Raw genomic sequence first — 18,308 nt, forward strand, 5'->3', positions numbered from 1 at the left:
AATGCTATCATAGTTATTTTGGGTTGGGGTGACGGGGGTGGCGCTTAAATGGTTCCGCTCCTACCTATCAAACCGTACCATCTCTGTACAGATTGGTGACTGTGCATCCTCCAGTCTTCCACTGCCTTGGGGGGTGCCGCAAGGTTCCGTTCTTGGGCCATTGCTGTTTTCAATCTACCTTCTGCCTCTGGGCAATATCCTGAATCAGCATGGCCTGAGCTACCACATCTACGCAGATGACTGTCAGCTATACGTGGAAATGGACGAGAAAAATGCGGGCTCGAAATTGGCTGCATGTATGGATGACGTGAAGGGCTGGCTGGCATCCAACTTCTTAAAACTGAATGAAAAGAAGTCTGAGTTTATTGTTTTTGACCCCCGCAACCACCATGGCTCTCACCCTGTTTGTGACCTTTTAACCCTTAACCCCAAACAGTGTGTGACGAGTCTCGGGGTCAAGCTGGATGCTGGACTCACAATGGCCCCACAGATAAACTCTGTAGTGAGGTCGTGTTTTTATCAGCTTCGCCGCCTTACTCACCTCAGACGAATCCTGAAACGGAGGCATTTGGAGTCAGTCATTCATGCATTCATTACCTCAAGCCTGGACTATGCAAACGCCCTACTCGTTGGTGTTCCGGACTCTGCCCTGAATCGGCTGCAGGTTGTTCAGAATGCTGCTGCCAGGTTCTTGACGGGTACACACCGACGTAGCCACATTACACCTGTCCTGGCACATCTTCACTGGCTCCCTGTCATTTTCAGAGTGCAGTTTAAGTTACTGACTTTTGTTTTTAAAGCGCTCAGTGACCTGGCACCTTCCTACCTCTCTGCCCTTCTCACTCCATATGTGCCCACCCGCTCGTTGAGGTCGGCTGACCTATTGCTGCTGCACACGCCGCGGATGAGGCTCAAATCGCGGGGTGAACGAGCATTTGTCCATGCTGCCCCAAAGCTATGGAACTCATTGCCCATTGGAGTTCGGCAGGCTCCATCTCTGGCGGTTTTTAAATCACGTTTAAAGACCCACTTTTACACTTTGGCTTTTAGACAGTGACTCGTTTTAGTGTTTTATTGTGTCATTGTTTTAATGTGTTCTTATTATTCATGTTTTCTCTGCTTTTAATTGAGATTTTATCCTTTGTTTTAGCTCCTTGTAATGGGTGTGTTTTGTTTTAGCCTGTGCAGCACTTTGGGCAGCTCCCATGCTGCATTTTAAATGTGCTATATAAATAAACTATGCTATGCTATGCTATGCTATGCTATTTTATGTGAGTGGTGACAAAGTAACAGTTTGCATGAGTGAAACAGAGCAACAACTAACTGTAATAGATTTGAGTTAAAGCCTTTTTTTTCTAAACCCAGCCATGCAGCCAGGCTGAGTCCAGATGTACTCTAATAATTACTTTCTGAACATTTCATTTAACTCTATCCAGAGATCCATTACACATTTTGTCAACAGAGACAAATGAACACACACACAGAGGCTAAAACATTACCCCTATGCACTTTTCAACAACAGGTGATCAAAAGCTCTACTTTGTAGACAAGCCGCCAGTCAGAAGATTATCATCTGGGAACATCTATAACACATCACCTCACCTGTCATTAATGCATTTTTACCCAAGGAAAAAAAAAAAACTAACATGCTGACCTGCTGGGATCAGATGCCCCATGGCTCAGTGGCCACAATCCTGTAAATGTTAGAGGTATTCTCTGATTCAACACCTGGTTTTAATGGGTGGGCTTCTGTAGGCTCTGGAGAACTTGAAAACCTGCTTGGTAAGTGATTCAACCATTGGATGAGGTGTTTTGGAGCCACCAAACAACTAAATCAAATAAAACATGCTGCCACAGGACACCACTGCCATGAAGATTCTGGGATGAAACCATTAGAAGTCCTAAATAAAGAGATTCAAATACAGAGGATTTATTGTATTGTCCATTTTCTTATTTTACCAGTTAAATCACAGCAAGAAGCTTAAAGTTTTGCTTAAATGACCCCAAATGTCACAGCAACAGCAGCTGAAACATCTGATTATCACTTTAGGTAAATTAAAGCTGTATTTGAAGGAGCATGTTTGCGTATCAGTTCAAAGTTTAATTTGATTTAACATTAAGGGGAAATACCTCCTCTGTTAACAATAAGTCCTTCCTGCTCAATGATCTAATTCTCTCTAAAAACCTGGATTTTCTGTTTCTGACTGAAGTTTGGCAGCAAACATCTGATTATCCTGGTCTGACTGAACTCTGCCCGAGTAGTTATTTATTCTTTAGCCAGCCCCGGGGTTCTGGTCGTGGTGGAGGTCTAGCTGTTGTTTTCAGAGATCATCTTCCATGTAGCTCTACAACCTCTGGTCACTTTGCTTCCTTTGAACTGCAGCTGATTAAAGTCGGGCGTAAGGACCCGTTCTACTGTGCTGTGGTCTATCGTCCACCTGGTACAAAGAGTTCTTTCCTTCAGGAGTTTAGTGACTTTCTATCCTCCACTGTGAAGCTGTCCAGACTGGTGACTGTTGGTGATTTTAACATCCACATTGATGATCCCTCTGATCACTTTGCCATGAATTTCTCCAGCCTTATGGACACCTTCAGCTTTACCCAGCATGTTTCTGGCCCCACACACCAGGGGGCACACTCTAGACCTTGTTTTTACCCTGAGTCTAAATGCTGACAGTGTTTGTCCTGAAGACGTTTATATTTCTGATCACCATTGCATTTTCTTTAACTTGTCCGTTTCTGCGTCCCCACCTCCTGCTCGCCGTCTGGTTAGTTCTCGTTTTCTTAATGAGAGCACAGCTAGCAATTTTTCTGCTGCTTTTGATCCACCTTGTTCTTCTGATAATGACCCAGATTCCTTAACTTCTCAGTTTAACCAGCACTGCCTCTCCATTCTGGACAATATCTGTCCTGTCAGAACCAGATCAGTTCCTGCAGTGAACCCTACTCCCTGGTTTAATGACAGCCTTTGTAGCCTAAAGCGCCAATGCAGAAAAATTGAGCGCTTGTGGAAGAAAACCCATCTCCACGTCAATCTGCTGCACCTAAAGGATCTTCTGACATCCTTTAACTCTGCAGTCAGAGACGCTAGGGTTTCCTATTTTTCCAACCTGGTGTCCCAGAGCAAAGGGAACCCCAAGGTGCTGTTTAACACCATCAGCAGCATCGTCTCTCCTGCCTCTCCTACATCCTCCGTCCACTCTGTTACAGACTGTGAGAACTTTCTGTCTTTCTTTGTGGACAAAGTCAATAAGGTTAGATCTAGCATCTCTCCTTCAGCCTTATCGCTGCCTCTCCCGACTCCAACCAGGCCCGTCATCCTAGATAGCTTTGCTCCTGTTTCTTTGCCTGAGTTAACCAAGCTAGTTAACTCTATGAAGACCTCTGCATGCCCCCTCGACATCTTACCCTCATCTTTGTTAAAAAGTGCTTTTCAGTCCATCGTTCCCAGCGTGCTCTCCATTATCAATGTATTAGAGGATTTACAGTACTTTAAGAACGCTGTAATCCACCCGCTTCTTAAAAACCGAGTCTCGACCCCTCTCTCCATAGCAGCTTCAGACCCATCTCTAAACTTCCGTTCATCTCCAAGATCTTGGAAAAGGTTGTGCCTAAACAACTCACAACTGCTCTTGATGAACATAACATTTATCATTGCTTCCAGTCAGGTTTTCGTAGAGCTCATTCTACTGAAACAGCTCTTCTTAGGGTCTCTAATGACCTTCTGAATCACAGTGATGCAGGGGACTGTTCTGGTCCTGCTGGACCTGACGGCAGCCTTTGACACTGTTAACCATCACCTGCAACTGGAGAGGCTGAGAGACTGGATAGACCTATCAGGAACTGCTCTGGAGTGGTTCTCCTCTTATCTTTCTGAGCGCTCCTTTTCTGTGGCCTTCTCCAAGTTTAGGTCCTCCACCACTTCCCTTACCCATGGTGTCCCACAAGGTTCTGTGCTGGGGCCTCTGCTCTTCCTCCTCTATCTGCTTCCTCTTCAGCACATCCTAAGCTCATTCAAAGGAATCTCCTACCATCTTTATGCAGATGACATCCAACTTTACATCTCCTTTAAGCCCCATGAGATGTCTAAGCTGCAGCTGTTACACACCTGCTTAGACTATCAAAACCTGGATGGCTGGGAGCTTTCTACAGCTGAATGAAGATAAGACTGAGATCCTCATCTGTGCCCCAGACAAGCTGGTTCCCAAAGTCAGAGACTCTCTTGGTCAGCTTGCTTTCCACATCAAACCTTCCATCAGGAATCTTGGCGTGACCTTTGACCCGGCTCTCACCCTGGATTCTCATGTCAGTTCTCTTCTTCGCTCTTCCCTCTTCCATCTCAGGAACATTGCTAAGCTGAGTCCCATTCTGTCCTGCTCTGAACTTGAGACAGTCCTCCACACCTTCATCTCCTCACACTTAAGACTACTGCAACTCTCTTTTCACGTGTCTGAGCAGAACCTCCCTGAACCGTCTACAGGTGGTTCAGAATGCCTGTGCTCGGCTTCTGACAAAGTCCTCCAAACACACCCGCATCACCCCACTTCTCCTCCAGCTTCACTGGCTGCCAGTCAACTTCAGGGTTCATTTCAAGATTCTGGTTCTGGTCTATAGGGCCTTACATGGACGAGTACCATCTTACATTGGTGATCTTCTTAGTCCCTACACCCCCAGCAGGTCCCTGAGGTCCAGTAATTAAAGCCTACTGGTTGTGCAGCGCACCAGGCTAAAGACCAAATGTGACAGATCATTTGCTGCTGTGGCCCCCAGACTCTGGAACTCTCTCCTCCTGAGCCTGAGATCAGTGGACTCTTTTAAAAAGCAGCTGAAAACTCACCTGTTCAAGCTGGCTTTTGTATGACCTTCTTCACCACTCTATTCTGCTCCCCCACCTATTCCACCCTCCTCAGGATTTCACTCTTTCCTATCCACTCTCTCTCTTTCTTAACATTTTTTAATCACAATTGTCTATTATGTGCTCATTTTAAATATGTTTTTAAACAATTTCGAAAATCTTTTTTATATTTTTACATTTTTTGTTTTTGTGAAGCGCCTCGTGATTTTTATCTTGAGAGGCGCTATAGATCTTCTTCTTCTTAAACTCTTTCAGTAAATATCTGTTTAGGCATGACTTTTTATTTATCTTTGTCCAATAATTCCAATCGACTTTAATCCTCTAATAATCCCACAGACACGTTGCAGTAATGTCTGTCACAAATGGGACTATTAAAGGATTATCTTTAATAAAGTGACCGTGACTGCGCTTTCTCCCTGCAGGTTTAAATAGCCTCGTTAATCCACAGCCACCCGCCACATTCTGCTCCAACTTCTGAGAAAAAAACAAACAAATAAATCTAACTTACCTTCTTCCGGGGCTGCCATTTCATCATATTTGTAAACCAGGTGTGATCAGCATCAAAGTGTCACGGCAGCCGGTGAGGAGCGACGGGCACGCGCTGGAGAGGCATGTCAGAGCCCCCCCAAACCCGACTTGTAAGAAGGTGCAGACACGAAGGACGGAGGAGCGGGTTAGTAAGGGGTATGTCCAATCCGGTTCTACGGAGGGGGAGATCCGGTTCTCCAGCTGCTGGTCGGCGCTGCGCGTCATCCGTGCGCTCCGGTTCCGAAGACGCAACTGAGGCGAGAGCAGATGGGGAGGAGAGGGAAACCCAACACCGACGACACACACACACACACACACACACACACACACACACACACACACACACACACACACACACACACACACACACTTGTATTTCTTCTTTATAAGGGCTAATGGCTCCCCGCGCTATAAAGGTTCAGGTATGTCCAGTGAAAGCTTTTTTTAATGGCATTATAACAAAAGTCAGATCAACAAAGGCAAACACTTTTGCCTCCTTGCTGACAGCGTCAGTCTTACTGCAGAAACAATAAAGCAGGAGAACTTTGGTTTCTTGAATTATAATGTTTTATAATGCTTTTTAAACACCCGTGTGAAACTTCAACGGTAGGGCTACATTTTTCATCTTTAGATTAGTCATTGAAGAAGACAAGACGTTTTTTTTAGCACTTTTCACAGACAGCTGTCACAAAGTGATTCACAGACAAAAACAAACATAAAATAAACAACATGATTACAATAAACTATCAATGATCAATAAAAAGGTAAGTGAATAGTGGTGAGGAGGCATTATTAAAAGCAAAACAGCCCAAAATAGAAGTTTGTGGCAACCAGTTAAGGGAGGTGGCCTGAGGGGGTCAAAAAAGAAAACAGAAATAACAGCAAAACTATTACAGTGCATTACAGAAAGGATATAAGGGTTTTTCTAAAAAAAATTGTTTTCAGTTATTATGATGCCACATTTAGAAATTCAAAATACACCCAAACAAAGGCTCAGGTCACAGAAGGGTGTTACAGTGAAATAATAATAATAATAATAATAATTATTATTATTATTATTATTATTATTATTATAATAAACATTCTAATGTCCACAGCGACTTCTTTCTGGCATCCAAAAGGCTCAGTTTTATTCTCAATTTTTATCATTCAGTGTAAGTTAGGTTGTAGTTGTTCACATAAATCACGCTTCACTTGTTTTAGGTTCAGGGTTCAGGGCTTTGGTATGATTTGTTTTTTTATTCAGACAATAAGTCTCCCAGGAGAAGCGACAGAAAAACCAACCAATCAGAGCTGACGGGATGAGGGAAAAGGGGAAAATCAAGATAAATAAATCTTCAATTTGTTTTATTTGCCAATATATGTGTTCACCACATGATACAGCAATATACAAAATGTGTCTCATAAGTCTCATTTGGAACAATTGAGTGTGATTTAAAATCTGTTTATTTTCTCACATTTTGTGTTTCCAAATTGTCACCAAACAGCAACAGCTGTGAGATGCAGCTTTAGGGAGAATGGACACAATATACTGTAATCCAAAACTTGCTCCAGAAGATGTACACCCAACAGAAATAAAAATATATAGATATGTAACTAGGGCTGCACGATATTAGAAAAGCCTGCGATATGCAAAAACAGTGATTAATATTGCGATGACGATATTATTTGCAATAAATCAAAATGTAATTCAGGGACAAAAATAATAAAAAACAAAGAAATTAAAAAATGACTAAAAAGTCATAAAAATGAGAAAAGCAAAAGATGTGAGGAAAGGGAAAAAGAAAATGAAAAAGAAAAAGCAATCAATGGATCCCGGGAAGAGCAGAATCAGCAGAAAGAGCAGAACAAAGCTAGCACAGGTGTTTGCTAACCATCAAAATTAAGTGTCGGGGCGGGCATCCAACCTATGAGAATTCACCTAATTGGCCAAATGGGTGAAGAGCTCTGTTTGAGTTGTTAAAAATACATCATGCTTCCATTTGATTGACAGAATCCATTATGTGTAGCGAACATTTGAGCTGACCATCCATTGCGATATTTATCTGTTCTTTGTGATATGCATATTGTGCATGCTGATATCGCAATAACGATATATCTGCAATATGTTGCGCAGCCCTATATATAACATTAAATTGTCTGAGAGGACAACACTGTGACAGAAATGTGTTGATTTGCAGCAATAGTAACGGCAGAAGAAACAGCAGCTTTCATAATCTAAAGCATTTCAAGTCAAAATTAAAATTATTGATCAACCATTCACCTATTCAGAGTTTACATTTGTTGCCTGAGTTTTGGAAGTGGCACTTGTGTGTGTGTGTGTGTGTGTGTGTGTGTGTGTGTGTGTGTGTGTGTGTGTGTGTGTTTCTTTGTTATTTATTTTATGTTGATGTTAGAAGCTGAGAAACATTCAACAAGTGAGCGTTAACACAACTGTAAAGTTTACTGAAAATCATCTAGTTTTTTGGATGCTTTGCTCCTTTAATTACTGCTTCTGATCTTAATGGTCTAAGCTGAAGATTTTCAAATATCAGATGTTCCTATGCCTGAACCACAGCAGCGTTTCATATATTTTGGTTTCAAATATGCCAAGATGATGACTTAGTGTAAAACACAGGCAGTATGTTAAAGTAACTGTGGATTTTCCCTGGCGATAGGGGGCAGTACATACCTAAATCATAGCAAGCAAGCGGTATGTTTGTGTTAGAGTAAGACCTTACAGACGGAAGGCCATTAGGGTCAATAATCCCTGGAAAAACTAACTCCAGGATGACAAGCGCGTCACATTCCCTTTCATCACTGGCAATAAGTGAAGAGGTAAATGTGTAAAACAACTATGCTTATGAATGATGAAAGTTTTGTAACTGTTACGAATCGGTAAATGCAAGGAAACATTGCATCTAATATGGCGTCGTCCAGAGACTTAGGCCCAATCTCAATGCTCGCACATTTTAAATCAATATCTAACCTTCCATTTTTATCCAAAGTCCTTGAGAAAAAAGTGGTCAACCAAGTATTTGAGCATCTAAACATTAATGATCTGTTTGAGGAATTTCAGTCTGGTTTTAGAGAGTATCACAGCACTGAAACTTCATTAGTGAAAGTTACAAATGGCCTCAGATAAGAATCTTGTGTCTGTTCTAGTCTTGTTAGATCTTAGTGCTGCTTTTGACACAGTAGATCACAATGTTTTTTTTAGAAAGACTTGAACATGTTGTAGGGATCAAAGGAACAGTGCTAGGCTGGTTTAAATCCTACCTGTCTGATAGATTTCATTTTGTAAATGTACATGACAAATCTTCTTCATACTCCAGGGTTACTTGTGGAGTACCACATGGTTCAGTGCTTGGACCAATTATTTTTACAATATATATGCTCCCAATTGGTAAAATCATTAGACAGCATGGGGTAAACTTCCACTGCGAAGCTGATGATACTCAGTTATATCTATCCATTAACTCTGATTAACCTAATCTGTTAGTTGGATTACAGTAGGGTTGTCACGGTAACCGGTATAGCGGTAAACCCCGGTAAAAAAGTTGACAATAAAAATAACCGTCCAGTTTTTAAAAAACTATATTATCTCGGTGGGTTTACCGTGGCCGCGGTTTCGGCGCGATGACCCTTACCAGCCACCGTCGCTTCAGCTGAAGTTCCCGCGGTGCGCACACGCACTTTTTAGTTTGCAACGGCACCAAAACTTTGAAGCTGAAATAATGGCCGAAGGAGGAGACGGCAGCGCACAGGACATCCATCAGCCGTCAAAGAAGACTAAATCGGAAGTATGGGCATATTTTGGATTTCTGAAAAACGCTGAGGGACAGTTAATAGAAGACGGCTATCCCGTTTGCAGAACGTGCAGGAAACAAGTGTCTGCAGAAGGCAGCAACACTTCAAATCTCATGGCACATCTGTGTGACCATCACCCACGTCTCTACAGCCAGTGCAAGGTACGTTAACATTAGCATTTTAGCTTAAATTCACGACGTGAGGTCTTTTGGTTGAGGGAGAATGCAACGAGTCACTATATACTGCAGCCGCAGCGTCCTCTGCCAGCATTTAAACCGTGTCACGGACACCCTGTTGCTGGATGAAGCATCTATTTGTTGATGATGAAGAGAAATATACAATTAGTTCCTTGACATTGATTTGTTTACTTATTCAATGCCATTTATACTTGAACATTTGGATTTGATTACATAGTGTAGTAGTTATTTTAGTAATTTGTTTAAAGTGGCTATTTATTTTAAATACATATTTTTTTAAGGTTGACTTGTACAGTGCTCAAGTCAAGTGTGGACTGGAGTTTTAGATTTTCATTTTGATAATGAAGAAAACAAGTATATGAGAAAACAAGTGGTGTTTATTTGATTTGTTTACATATTGTTTATGTTTCGAATGTTTGGATTTGTATAATTTAAACCTGCACTGACTACTGTAACATGTTCCAGAAAAATAAGCTATTTGTTCTTTACTTGTGAAAAGTTGCACTTTTGCTAAGGCTTTGTGTTATTTTAGGTTTAATAAACAATGTTAAACCTTTTCAGAACTATTTCAGTTTGTGTAGAACATGACTATCAATGCTTTCTGAACATATGCAACACCGTTTAAAAAATACCGCGATAATACCGAAAACCGTGATAATTTTGGTCACAATAACCGTGAGGTTAAATTTTCATACCGTGACAACCCTAGATTACAGGCTTGTCTGGAAGACATAAAAATGGATGACTCAAAACTTTCAGCTTTTAAATCAAGACAAGACTGAAGTTCTCATCTTTGGACCAGAAAATCAGAAAAGGAAATTGTTCAGGTCAATCACCTGACCTGAATGGCATTAAATTAGTCTCCGAGAACAAAGTAAGGAAACTTGGTGGTATCTTTGACTAGGACGTCATTCAAATCCCACGTTAAGCAGGTTTGTAGGAATTCTTTAAACATCTTTGGTATGCTATTGCTGTGTTCAGATTTCAGATTCAGATTTCAGATTTATTGGCCAAGTAAAAGTACAATTACAAGGAATTTGTCTTCGGTAGATGTTCGCTCTCTAAAACATACAACAACCAAGTTGTTTCAATTCAGTTTAGTTTCAAACTGCATTTTTGGTTATTTTTTAAAACACAGAAAAGGTTTCTTTTTTACCTTGCTGACTGTTTCATTTACTGGCTGTAAACTTCCTCAGAGCTGACGCTGATGGTGGCGTCACATCCTCTGCTGCCCGCAGATAAACGGAGAAGTGACTCGGAGATTAATTTAATGCCATTCAGGTTAGGTGATTGACTAAGGTGATTTCCTTTTCTGAATTTCAAATTTAACCTTCAGAGTAAAAAACACATGACAGGTTTAACTGAATCGGTATTCATTCCACCCTTGATCCAACAGCTTCAAGAGCATCCTTTATCAGCACTGACTCTCTCAGTAGTTGTTTTCTGTTTGACTTCATCACTCTCTCACATTATCTTGAATAATTTTTCCTCCTGTTTTCTTTTAAAAATGTTGCTTCAGCTTGTTGTGTTTCTGCTCAGCTCTTTTAGGACTCACCATAGCATTTCATTAAGGTTGAGGTCTGGACATTGATTGGACAACTGCAGCACCTTGATTCTATTTTTTTTTTCAGTCATTCTGTTGCAGGCTACTGTGTTTGGATTTATTGTCCTGTTTTATAATCCAGTTTGGTCCAAGCATCAGCTGTGAGACAGATGAACACACACTGGAACTCTGAAGTTACCCAAACCATCAACACTCCACCACCATACCATGAGCTGATATTAGCTGTTTGTGCTCAAATTTTCTTTAGCTTTTGCCAATGAAGTGGTGCTTTATGGGTAAACATCAGTACTTTCGTTTCATATGTTCAAAACATTTGGTTATATAAATCCATGTGTTCAGTCAGATACTAACCCAAGTCATGCGGTCAGATTATTTTATATAGAAGATTATTTATTACTGAATCCTTCTAAACAAACCATGCTTGTTCAGTTCTCCTCTCGTCCTGTCATGAACCCTCACCTTTAAATTGCAAACTAAGGCCTGTAGATCTGCATGGTCTGATGTTGGGATTAATTTGCTGTAACACAAACAATGAACTTTAGATTGTTTGGAGATCACTTTAAAGGGATTCTTGGTAATTTTGTCTTGCTTTTAGCACCCCCTAGTGTTCCGTTCAGCAAAAGTGAAACTTATCTCTTTTCTGTGCATTCGTCTTAATCTAACAGCTGAAATGTCTCCTCAGCCTTCATTAGTGTCTGCAGGAGTGGTTCATCACTAAATCAAACTAATCAGCTGTGCTCAAGATTTAAAACATGCAGGAGGCAGACTGCAGTGTCAGCTCCACTTTAAGTCTAAGAGGCACTCTGAAGTAGCAAGTGTTGTTTTCTAGCCATAGATGGTGATGGGGGGTCTGAGTGATATTTCATTAACCCTGTAAAGGGTCATTTTATAACATACAAGAAAATGATTTAAAAATATGAAAAAGTTGCCTAGTAATTCTTCCTAGATTGATGAACAGCAATAGTTGCGTCTCTGTGGTTACTGATGATGTCTTACCTTGGGATTGTGCTAACACAACCCTGGTCTTCAAGGCACACTGTCCAGCATGTTTTCCATGTTGCCCCTTTAAACACCAGTGTTGCCATGTTACCACGCACCTGACTTAAATGAATGAGTGATTAACAGGCCTCTGCAGCACTTGATGTCCTCCTGAGAAGGCAATGTAAAACAGGTGTGCTGAAGCAGAGACATGAAAAATCAATGTGCCCTGAGGACCAGGGTACTGACAACATAGGGACAGTTCAGATCAGGAGTATTTAATTCTGGGCCTGGAGGGCTGGTGTCCAGCACATTTTAGTTTTCACTCTGTTTCAACACACCTGATTTCAATCATCAGTTAATTAACAGGCTTCTGCAGAGCCTGATGACATGCTGCATTCAGCCACTGAATCAAGTGTGTTGGAGCAGAGAAATCACTAAAATGTGCTGGATACCAGCCCTCCAGGACTGGAATTGAATACCCCGAGCTCAGATCATGGCACCAGTGACTGCAAAGAAACCATGTCATTAGTCTGATCACACACATGGCTCTCCGAGACAAGCCCGCAGGTCAAAACATTTTCCACTGACCTTTATAAAAAGTTAATTGGACCATAGACATTGTTTTAATGTCATATTTTCAGGCATTCATTTTTAAGTTTTCAGATCTTCAGATTCTTGGTCTTTTTAAGGAATCCCAGCTAATTTCAAGTTTGACTTTTGTAAATGACAAGTTTAGATTTCGGAGGATGATCTATGGTTGCATCCTGCTATGATGACAAAGTTTAAACATTTTCATTAGTTTCTGTAAGTTCTCAAGCTGACACAAATCAATCAAGATTTAAAAAGGTTGCAATGACAAAGACAGAGGTCCTCATTCATCAAACTTTTGTAGAAACTGTCTTATATTCCCTCCTATGAACGAAATTTAGAATGTTTGTAGGAACGTTCAAAATCCTGATCTATGAAACGTGAGGTGGCCTTGTACGCATGTTCCTTCACTATCATCTGTTTTTGATGAATCCCACCTGTGTGAACCCATGTGCTCATGCAATTTACATACAGAAACGCCCTCAAGTAACCATATTTGGCCACATCACGTCCTCAGTTCATCCCTGGAGGAATCCCTGCATTCCTCCAGAAAAAATACTTTATTGACAGTGAGATCAAGGCGCTGGCTTCCATAGAGGAGAACCAAACACATTGCAGAGGTTGTAAACGTGGTCAGGACAGAGGAGAGGTCCCTGTCAGGAAAAAATAAAAATGGTTCCACATAAAACTAAATCTGATCAATCGTAACGGGTTGTCATTTACGTTTAAGAAGTGTTTCTGTTTATTTGGAAATGTTGTCTGAGAGTGCGGCCTCTTCTGAGCTGTCATTCAGGCCCTGTCCACACGTAGCCGGGGATCTGCCAAAACGTAGATATTTTTCTATGTTTTGGCCTGTCATCCACACGAAAACAGATCTTTTTAAAAACTCCGGCCAAAGTGAAGATCTGTGTTTTCTCCGTTTTGGGTGTCTGCGTGTGGACAGACAAAACCGGAGTTTTAAGGTCCGCAACGTCACTTTCTGCGACAAAAAAATGCTGACATCACGTGTGCGACCTGTGTTTACACTAGCCGACAGCATGGATGCCCTCAGAGCTGCGCTCGCTTTGTCAATTGTCCAAGCGCTTTTTGCTTGTTTGTTTTTGCAAGCGGAATTACTGCTCCTTGCGGAAGACCACAGACGAAGGACGAGGTTAAGAACGGGGGAAGTACTGCCGCCTACAGGTCTGGCATGTCCTTAACAACGTATTTATCCGGGTACGTGTGGACAGAATTTTTTTTAAACGAGGTGGTGTGGATGCAAGTTTTTGGAGGGGCGGATATTCGTTTAAAAAAGCCCGGCTACGTGTGGACTAGGCCTCAGTCAGGTTACCTTGACAACGCGTTTATAATCAGAGAGCAGAGGAAGGTTCAGAGGGTTCTCATAGTTGTAAAATTTAATGTGCTGGAATCGGATTTGTGCAGTTTGTCTGTCGCTCCTCAAAGGGTTCCAAACACAGAATAGCTCCAGGAGGATCTTCTTCAGGAATCAGATCAGTGCGCTCGCTGAGGACGCGTTTACTTCAGAGTGCCCGCCTTCTCAGATCCTCCAAAACCACAAAATCATCCATGCTACAATGTCGCATTCTCATTGGTCACAGGTGTATTTTATAGGTTTTAGCTCCAGTTATGTGGTACAGCTGCTTTTCCAACCAAATAATTGTTTATTGAGTAAAATAATCTGTGGATGAGGAACATGTGTGGACAACTGAGACATTTAGTATCACGGTTCCCCCATTCTACCACTAAATGCTGTGCGTACGCATGGTCTGGGATTTTTTTATACGTAGGAACATTTTTACGCACAAATAAAAAATATGAATACCACACAATGCTTATATTAGTTCCTACGTACAAAATACACACAGATCTGTACATAAGTACGGTTGATAAATGAGGGCCCTGGGGCCTTATTTATAAATCCTTAGGTCAACTTAAGCTCAGGAAAAAAAAGTACTTTTGCAAAAAATATTTTGTACCTATACAACACTGTGTATGCACAGCTGTGCACAATTCCTGCTGTATAAATCACACCAGTCATAGAAATGTGCTTGGATGATTTTGGATCATATCCCACCTCCCACACGCCCACTTTCTGCCATAAGTGATCAATGCAAAGGACCTGATGAATACTCTGAATATAAATAAGTTGGGTGATCTGTGGTTTTTCAACAGTAACCATGGTAACCGAGAGGTCTAGAGAATGTTGTTTCACTAGGATAGAAATCATGGTGCTTGTGGGTGAGGTAAGAGTTATTTTTGTGAGCCATTCCTTAAACCCATAAATAAGAGGCCTTGTTTTGATGAAACCCCACCTCACTTCGTGTGAATCATCGACATATAAAAATGATGGACATACATAGCTCGCCCATTGCTTCACGGGGGGCAGGTTAGGGCCAAAAATGGGAGGTTCCCACCGTTGACATTTTGAACATGTCACACATCTTGTCACGCACAGACAATCCAAAAATGGGAAAACAGGTGGAGCTGAAAGTAGGGTTGTTACATTTGGAACAGGGTTGGAACAAATGAACCAGTGTAGCTACTAGGGGCTGCATGACTTAATTTATTTTTAAGTTGACAGCAGAGGTGTGACGTGGCATCATCAAGTCATGTCCATGACATGTTTTTGTTCTGCTCAGCAATTAAACCAGGCGATTTTATTTAGCACAGTGAATTAACCTGGTTCAGTTACTGAGCAGAACAAAAACATGACATGGGGATGACCTGATGATGCCACAATGTCACACCTCTGGTTGACAGTCAAGTAATGAAAATTGAGTCGATTTTGACTAGTCGTTGATACACCTGAAGTGGGTTGGTTCGCTGGTTTTTGACAATTAAAACTGCGCCCACATTTTCTAAGTTAAACACATCTCTTTTAACAACGGTAGTTTCTGCATCTTACTGTTCCCCTGCTTCAGCCCTCTCCCCCCTCCCCCCGCGCAGCGGCCGCAAACTCACTGATGCGCCTGCAGCCTCTCGGAGTTCTTGCTGCTCTAAACATTAAAATAATTATTTCATTTTCTGTTCCTCACTTCTGATTACCTTCAATGGTGTCTGTTTGTTGCAACCACCAGGTACAAAAACTAACTTGTTTTTATTTGACTATTTTTCTGTCCTGCCTGTTTATTATCTTCCTGCATCTCCTCTCAATCCTAAAGAAAAACTGCTACCTGGGTTCATATATATTCACCTTATGAGTTACCTTTGAACTGCAGTTCTAAAACATCTACCGACCGCAAAACCAACCAGCGGAGTGTGCGCTGCACGCCGGCCGCACTATTAAGGTGAAATCACAGGAGGACAAAACAGGTGATGCGCTCCACAGCAGCGAAACGCATCAGGCACAAAAAAAGACAGAAAACATAAAAGGAAATGAGCCGACATAAATGATCACATGTTAACATTGTTTTAGAGGTGGCAACACCTGATTTGTTAATGTTAATGTGGCTGGGCTCAGGACGCAGATGTCTGGAGCGCGTCGACGATCAGAGCTTTGCATGCGCAAGCTGGTTAAGGTTAGGAGGGGGGTGAGGGGAAGGTTAAATTGCAAGAGGGAAAAGGTCACAATTCAGTCAAATGTCAGTTTTACCGCGGGCATCAGATACCAACGCTCTGGCACAGTGCGTCGCCTCCCGATGCACAGGGGTTCATCACCTGCTGTCTTTTCTGAGGACTGCATCATGTCGGTTATCATCACGTGACAGCGACTAGTCTATGAAAGGCATAAAAAGTCACTACAGAGCAGTGAAGTTGACTAGTCGACTAGTTGATACAACCCCTAGTAGCTACTAGCTAACTTAGCTAACTAAGAAGCTAGAAGGGGCTTCGGGGACCGGGGTGGCCCTCCTGCATGGCCGACTGACTTCCGTGCGAGGCTGAAGTCATGCTGGTCACCCGTGAAGATAATATGGACTTTTCATCAGCTCATGCTCCACCGTTGGATATCAGCAGAACATTAGCTACAAGCTAACCTGAAGCGAAAACAGTAATTCTGGGCGTTTTTGCAAGAAAAACGCAGTAGAGCAACTCCAAAGTGAAACTACCTCCAGCCTGCTTAGTAACAAAATCATAACTAGGTAAGCTGACCGAGGATGTCGGGCTTCGCTGGCCCCTGCAGTCAAAGTTCAACAAGTCCGCTGTTGTTGACAGTCCAAGCTCTAGGAGCGTTGACTCGGCTACAGCGCTATGTCGACACTGAGTCGGGAGCCATGTCAACACTCTCAGAGCCGGGAAGATCGACAACGGCAGACAGGCCGATCTTTCACCGCAGTGAAACAGCGAAGTCCAATATCCTCGGTCAGATATGTAGCTCTAGCTTTGTTACCCATAAGCCACACCAACACATTATATTTAAACCAATTTCAACCCATCTTAGGCCAAGTGGTGTTATGGTAAACGCACAGAATTCAACCAGCAAACTATTAGCAAGAAAAATGTGGTTGAGCGACTCAAAAGTGAAGCAGTATCATCTAAAAGAGCTGTGGCGTTTCTGTGGCCTCCCGCAGAGATCCACAAGTGACCAGCATGACTACAGCAGACTACATGCAGCCCCACTACCGTGTTTGACCAAGTAGTTAAATGGCACAGCAACAACACAACAATCTCATCCAGCTGAATGCAATAGCTAAGCAAAAATTTGCAGAGCTGAAGGGAAAAACAAGCTGAGGCAGGAAAATGCACGTGTGAAGCTAAAAATCACTTTAGCTGTGTTTTTCATGAGTAAATAACAACAAAACATGGTCAAAAGCTCCAAAAAAGGTAATTTGCATGATATAAGATCTTCAAAGTTACACACACTTTCCCATCAAGTTTTTCTTAATAACTCGGAGTTTGTGTCAAAAATTACTTACTTAATTTTCAGGCCACGGTTTGTGCATTTAAATGACGCTCCAATTCATTGATAAAATAACTCAGAAGTAATTGCTTAGTTATTTATTCAATTCAACTATTTTTTATAGTGAAAACTTACATAGAGTATGTGCGACTTTCCCAGAATTGAGATGGTGTTCCTACACGTCCAATTTTCTCAAAAATAAATAAATAAATAAATAAATAATAAACAGAAGCAAATAAGATAAAAATACAAAGTAAAAAGGAAAGACAAAATATCTTGTGGTGTTTGTGCAATTTACAAGAAAGTATTTGTTAAGTAAAGTGGTCCATGAAGTTAACTAACAATCTGTGTCTTCTCTTCACCTTTTGCTCTGCTGGAGGAACAAAAGCAGAAGCAATTATTATTATTATTTTTATTTTTATTTTTTACCAAGCACAAAAGTTGCAGTGTTCTATAAGGAATGGTAGTTTTGAAAAAATGTTATAAAATAATTTAATAAATGTTTTCTCTCAGAACATGTGTAGTTGTTTTCACACCGACGGCACGCAGGAGAACCCGACACCTCCCTTTGTGTCTCTGTTGTTTGGGTGGCTGTTTGAAATCTGATCTGAGGGTAATATTATTGTGGATCAGAGGAGTCGAAAGGCCATGGTTTCAGAGGACCACCTTATAATACTTTATCCTGTGTAAGCAAAGACATCATTTCTACAGGCTTAGAAGGGAAGAGAAGATTTCAGATGTTGCAGGTAGGCATCACTGAATCCTGATGCTGTCTAAATTGTCCAAAACACCTTCAGACTGACTATTCTTACTTCTACAGCATCAAAATAGAGACGTTTTCTTCTCGTAACGCCTAGAGTGTCTCACTGCTGGAGGATTAAACTCAAGCTCACATAGAGTCCCATTCCTTCAGATCATTTCTATTCAATACTAGAACTCACCTCCTCACGCTTAGACTACTGTAACTCT

General features: G+C 41.5%; 1 protein-coding gene across 3 annotated transcripts in view; it reads right to left on the minus strand.

Annotated features, from left to right (window-relative positions):
- ttc28 (tetratricopeptide repeat domain 28) overlaps window positions 1-18,308 on the minus strand; it is a 196,478-nt gene that overhangs the window by 136,021 nt on the left and 42,149 nt on the right. Inside the window, exon 1 of one of the 3 annotated variants that reach the window (XM_054744117.2) lies at window positions 5,364-5,536. The exons of the other annotated variants lie outside the window; for them this stretch is intronic. Coding sequence (XP_054600092.2) covers window positions 5,364-5,390 — 27 coding nt within the window. The 5' untranslated portion in view covers window positions 5,391-5,536. Of the gene's footprint in view, window positions 1-5,363; window positions 5,537-18,308 lie in introns of those variants that run through there. 3 annotated transcript variants of the gene reach the window in all.

Source organism: Nothobranchius furzeri, chromosome 6 (assembly GCF_043380555.1).
Source record: "Nothobranchius furzeri strain GRZ-AD chromosome 6, NfurGRZ-RIMD1, whole genome shotgun sequence".
Lineage (NCBI taxonomy): Eukaryota > Metazoa > Chordata > Actinopteri > Cyprinodontiformes > Nothobranchiidae > Nothobranchius > Nothobranchius furzeri.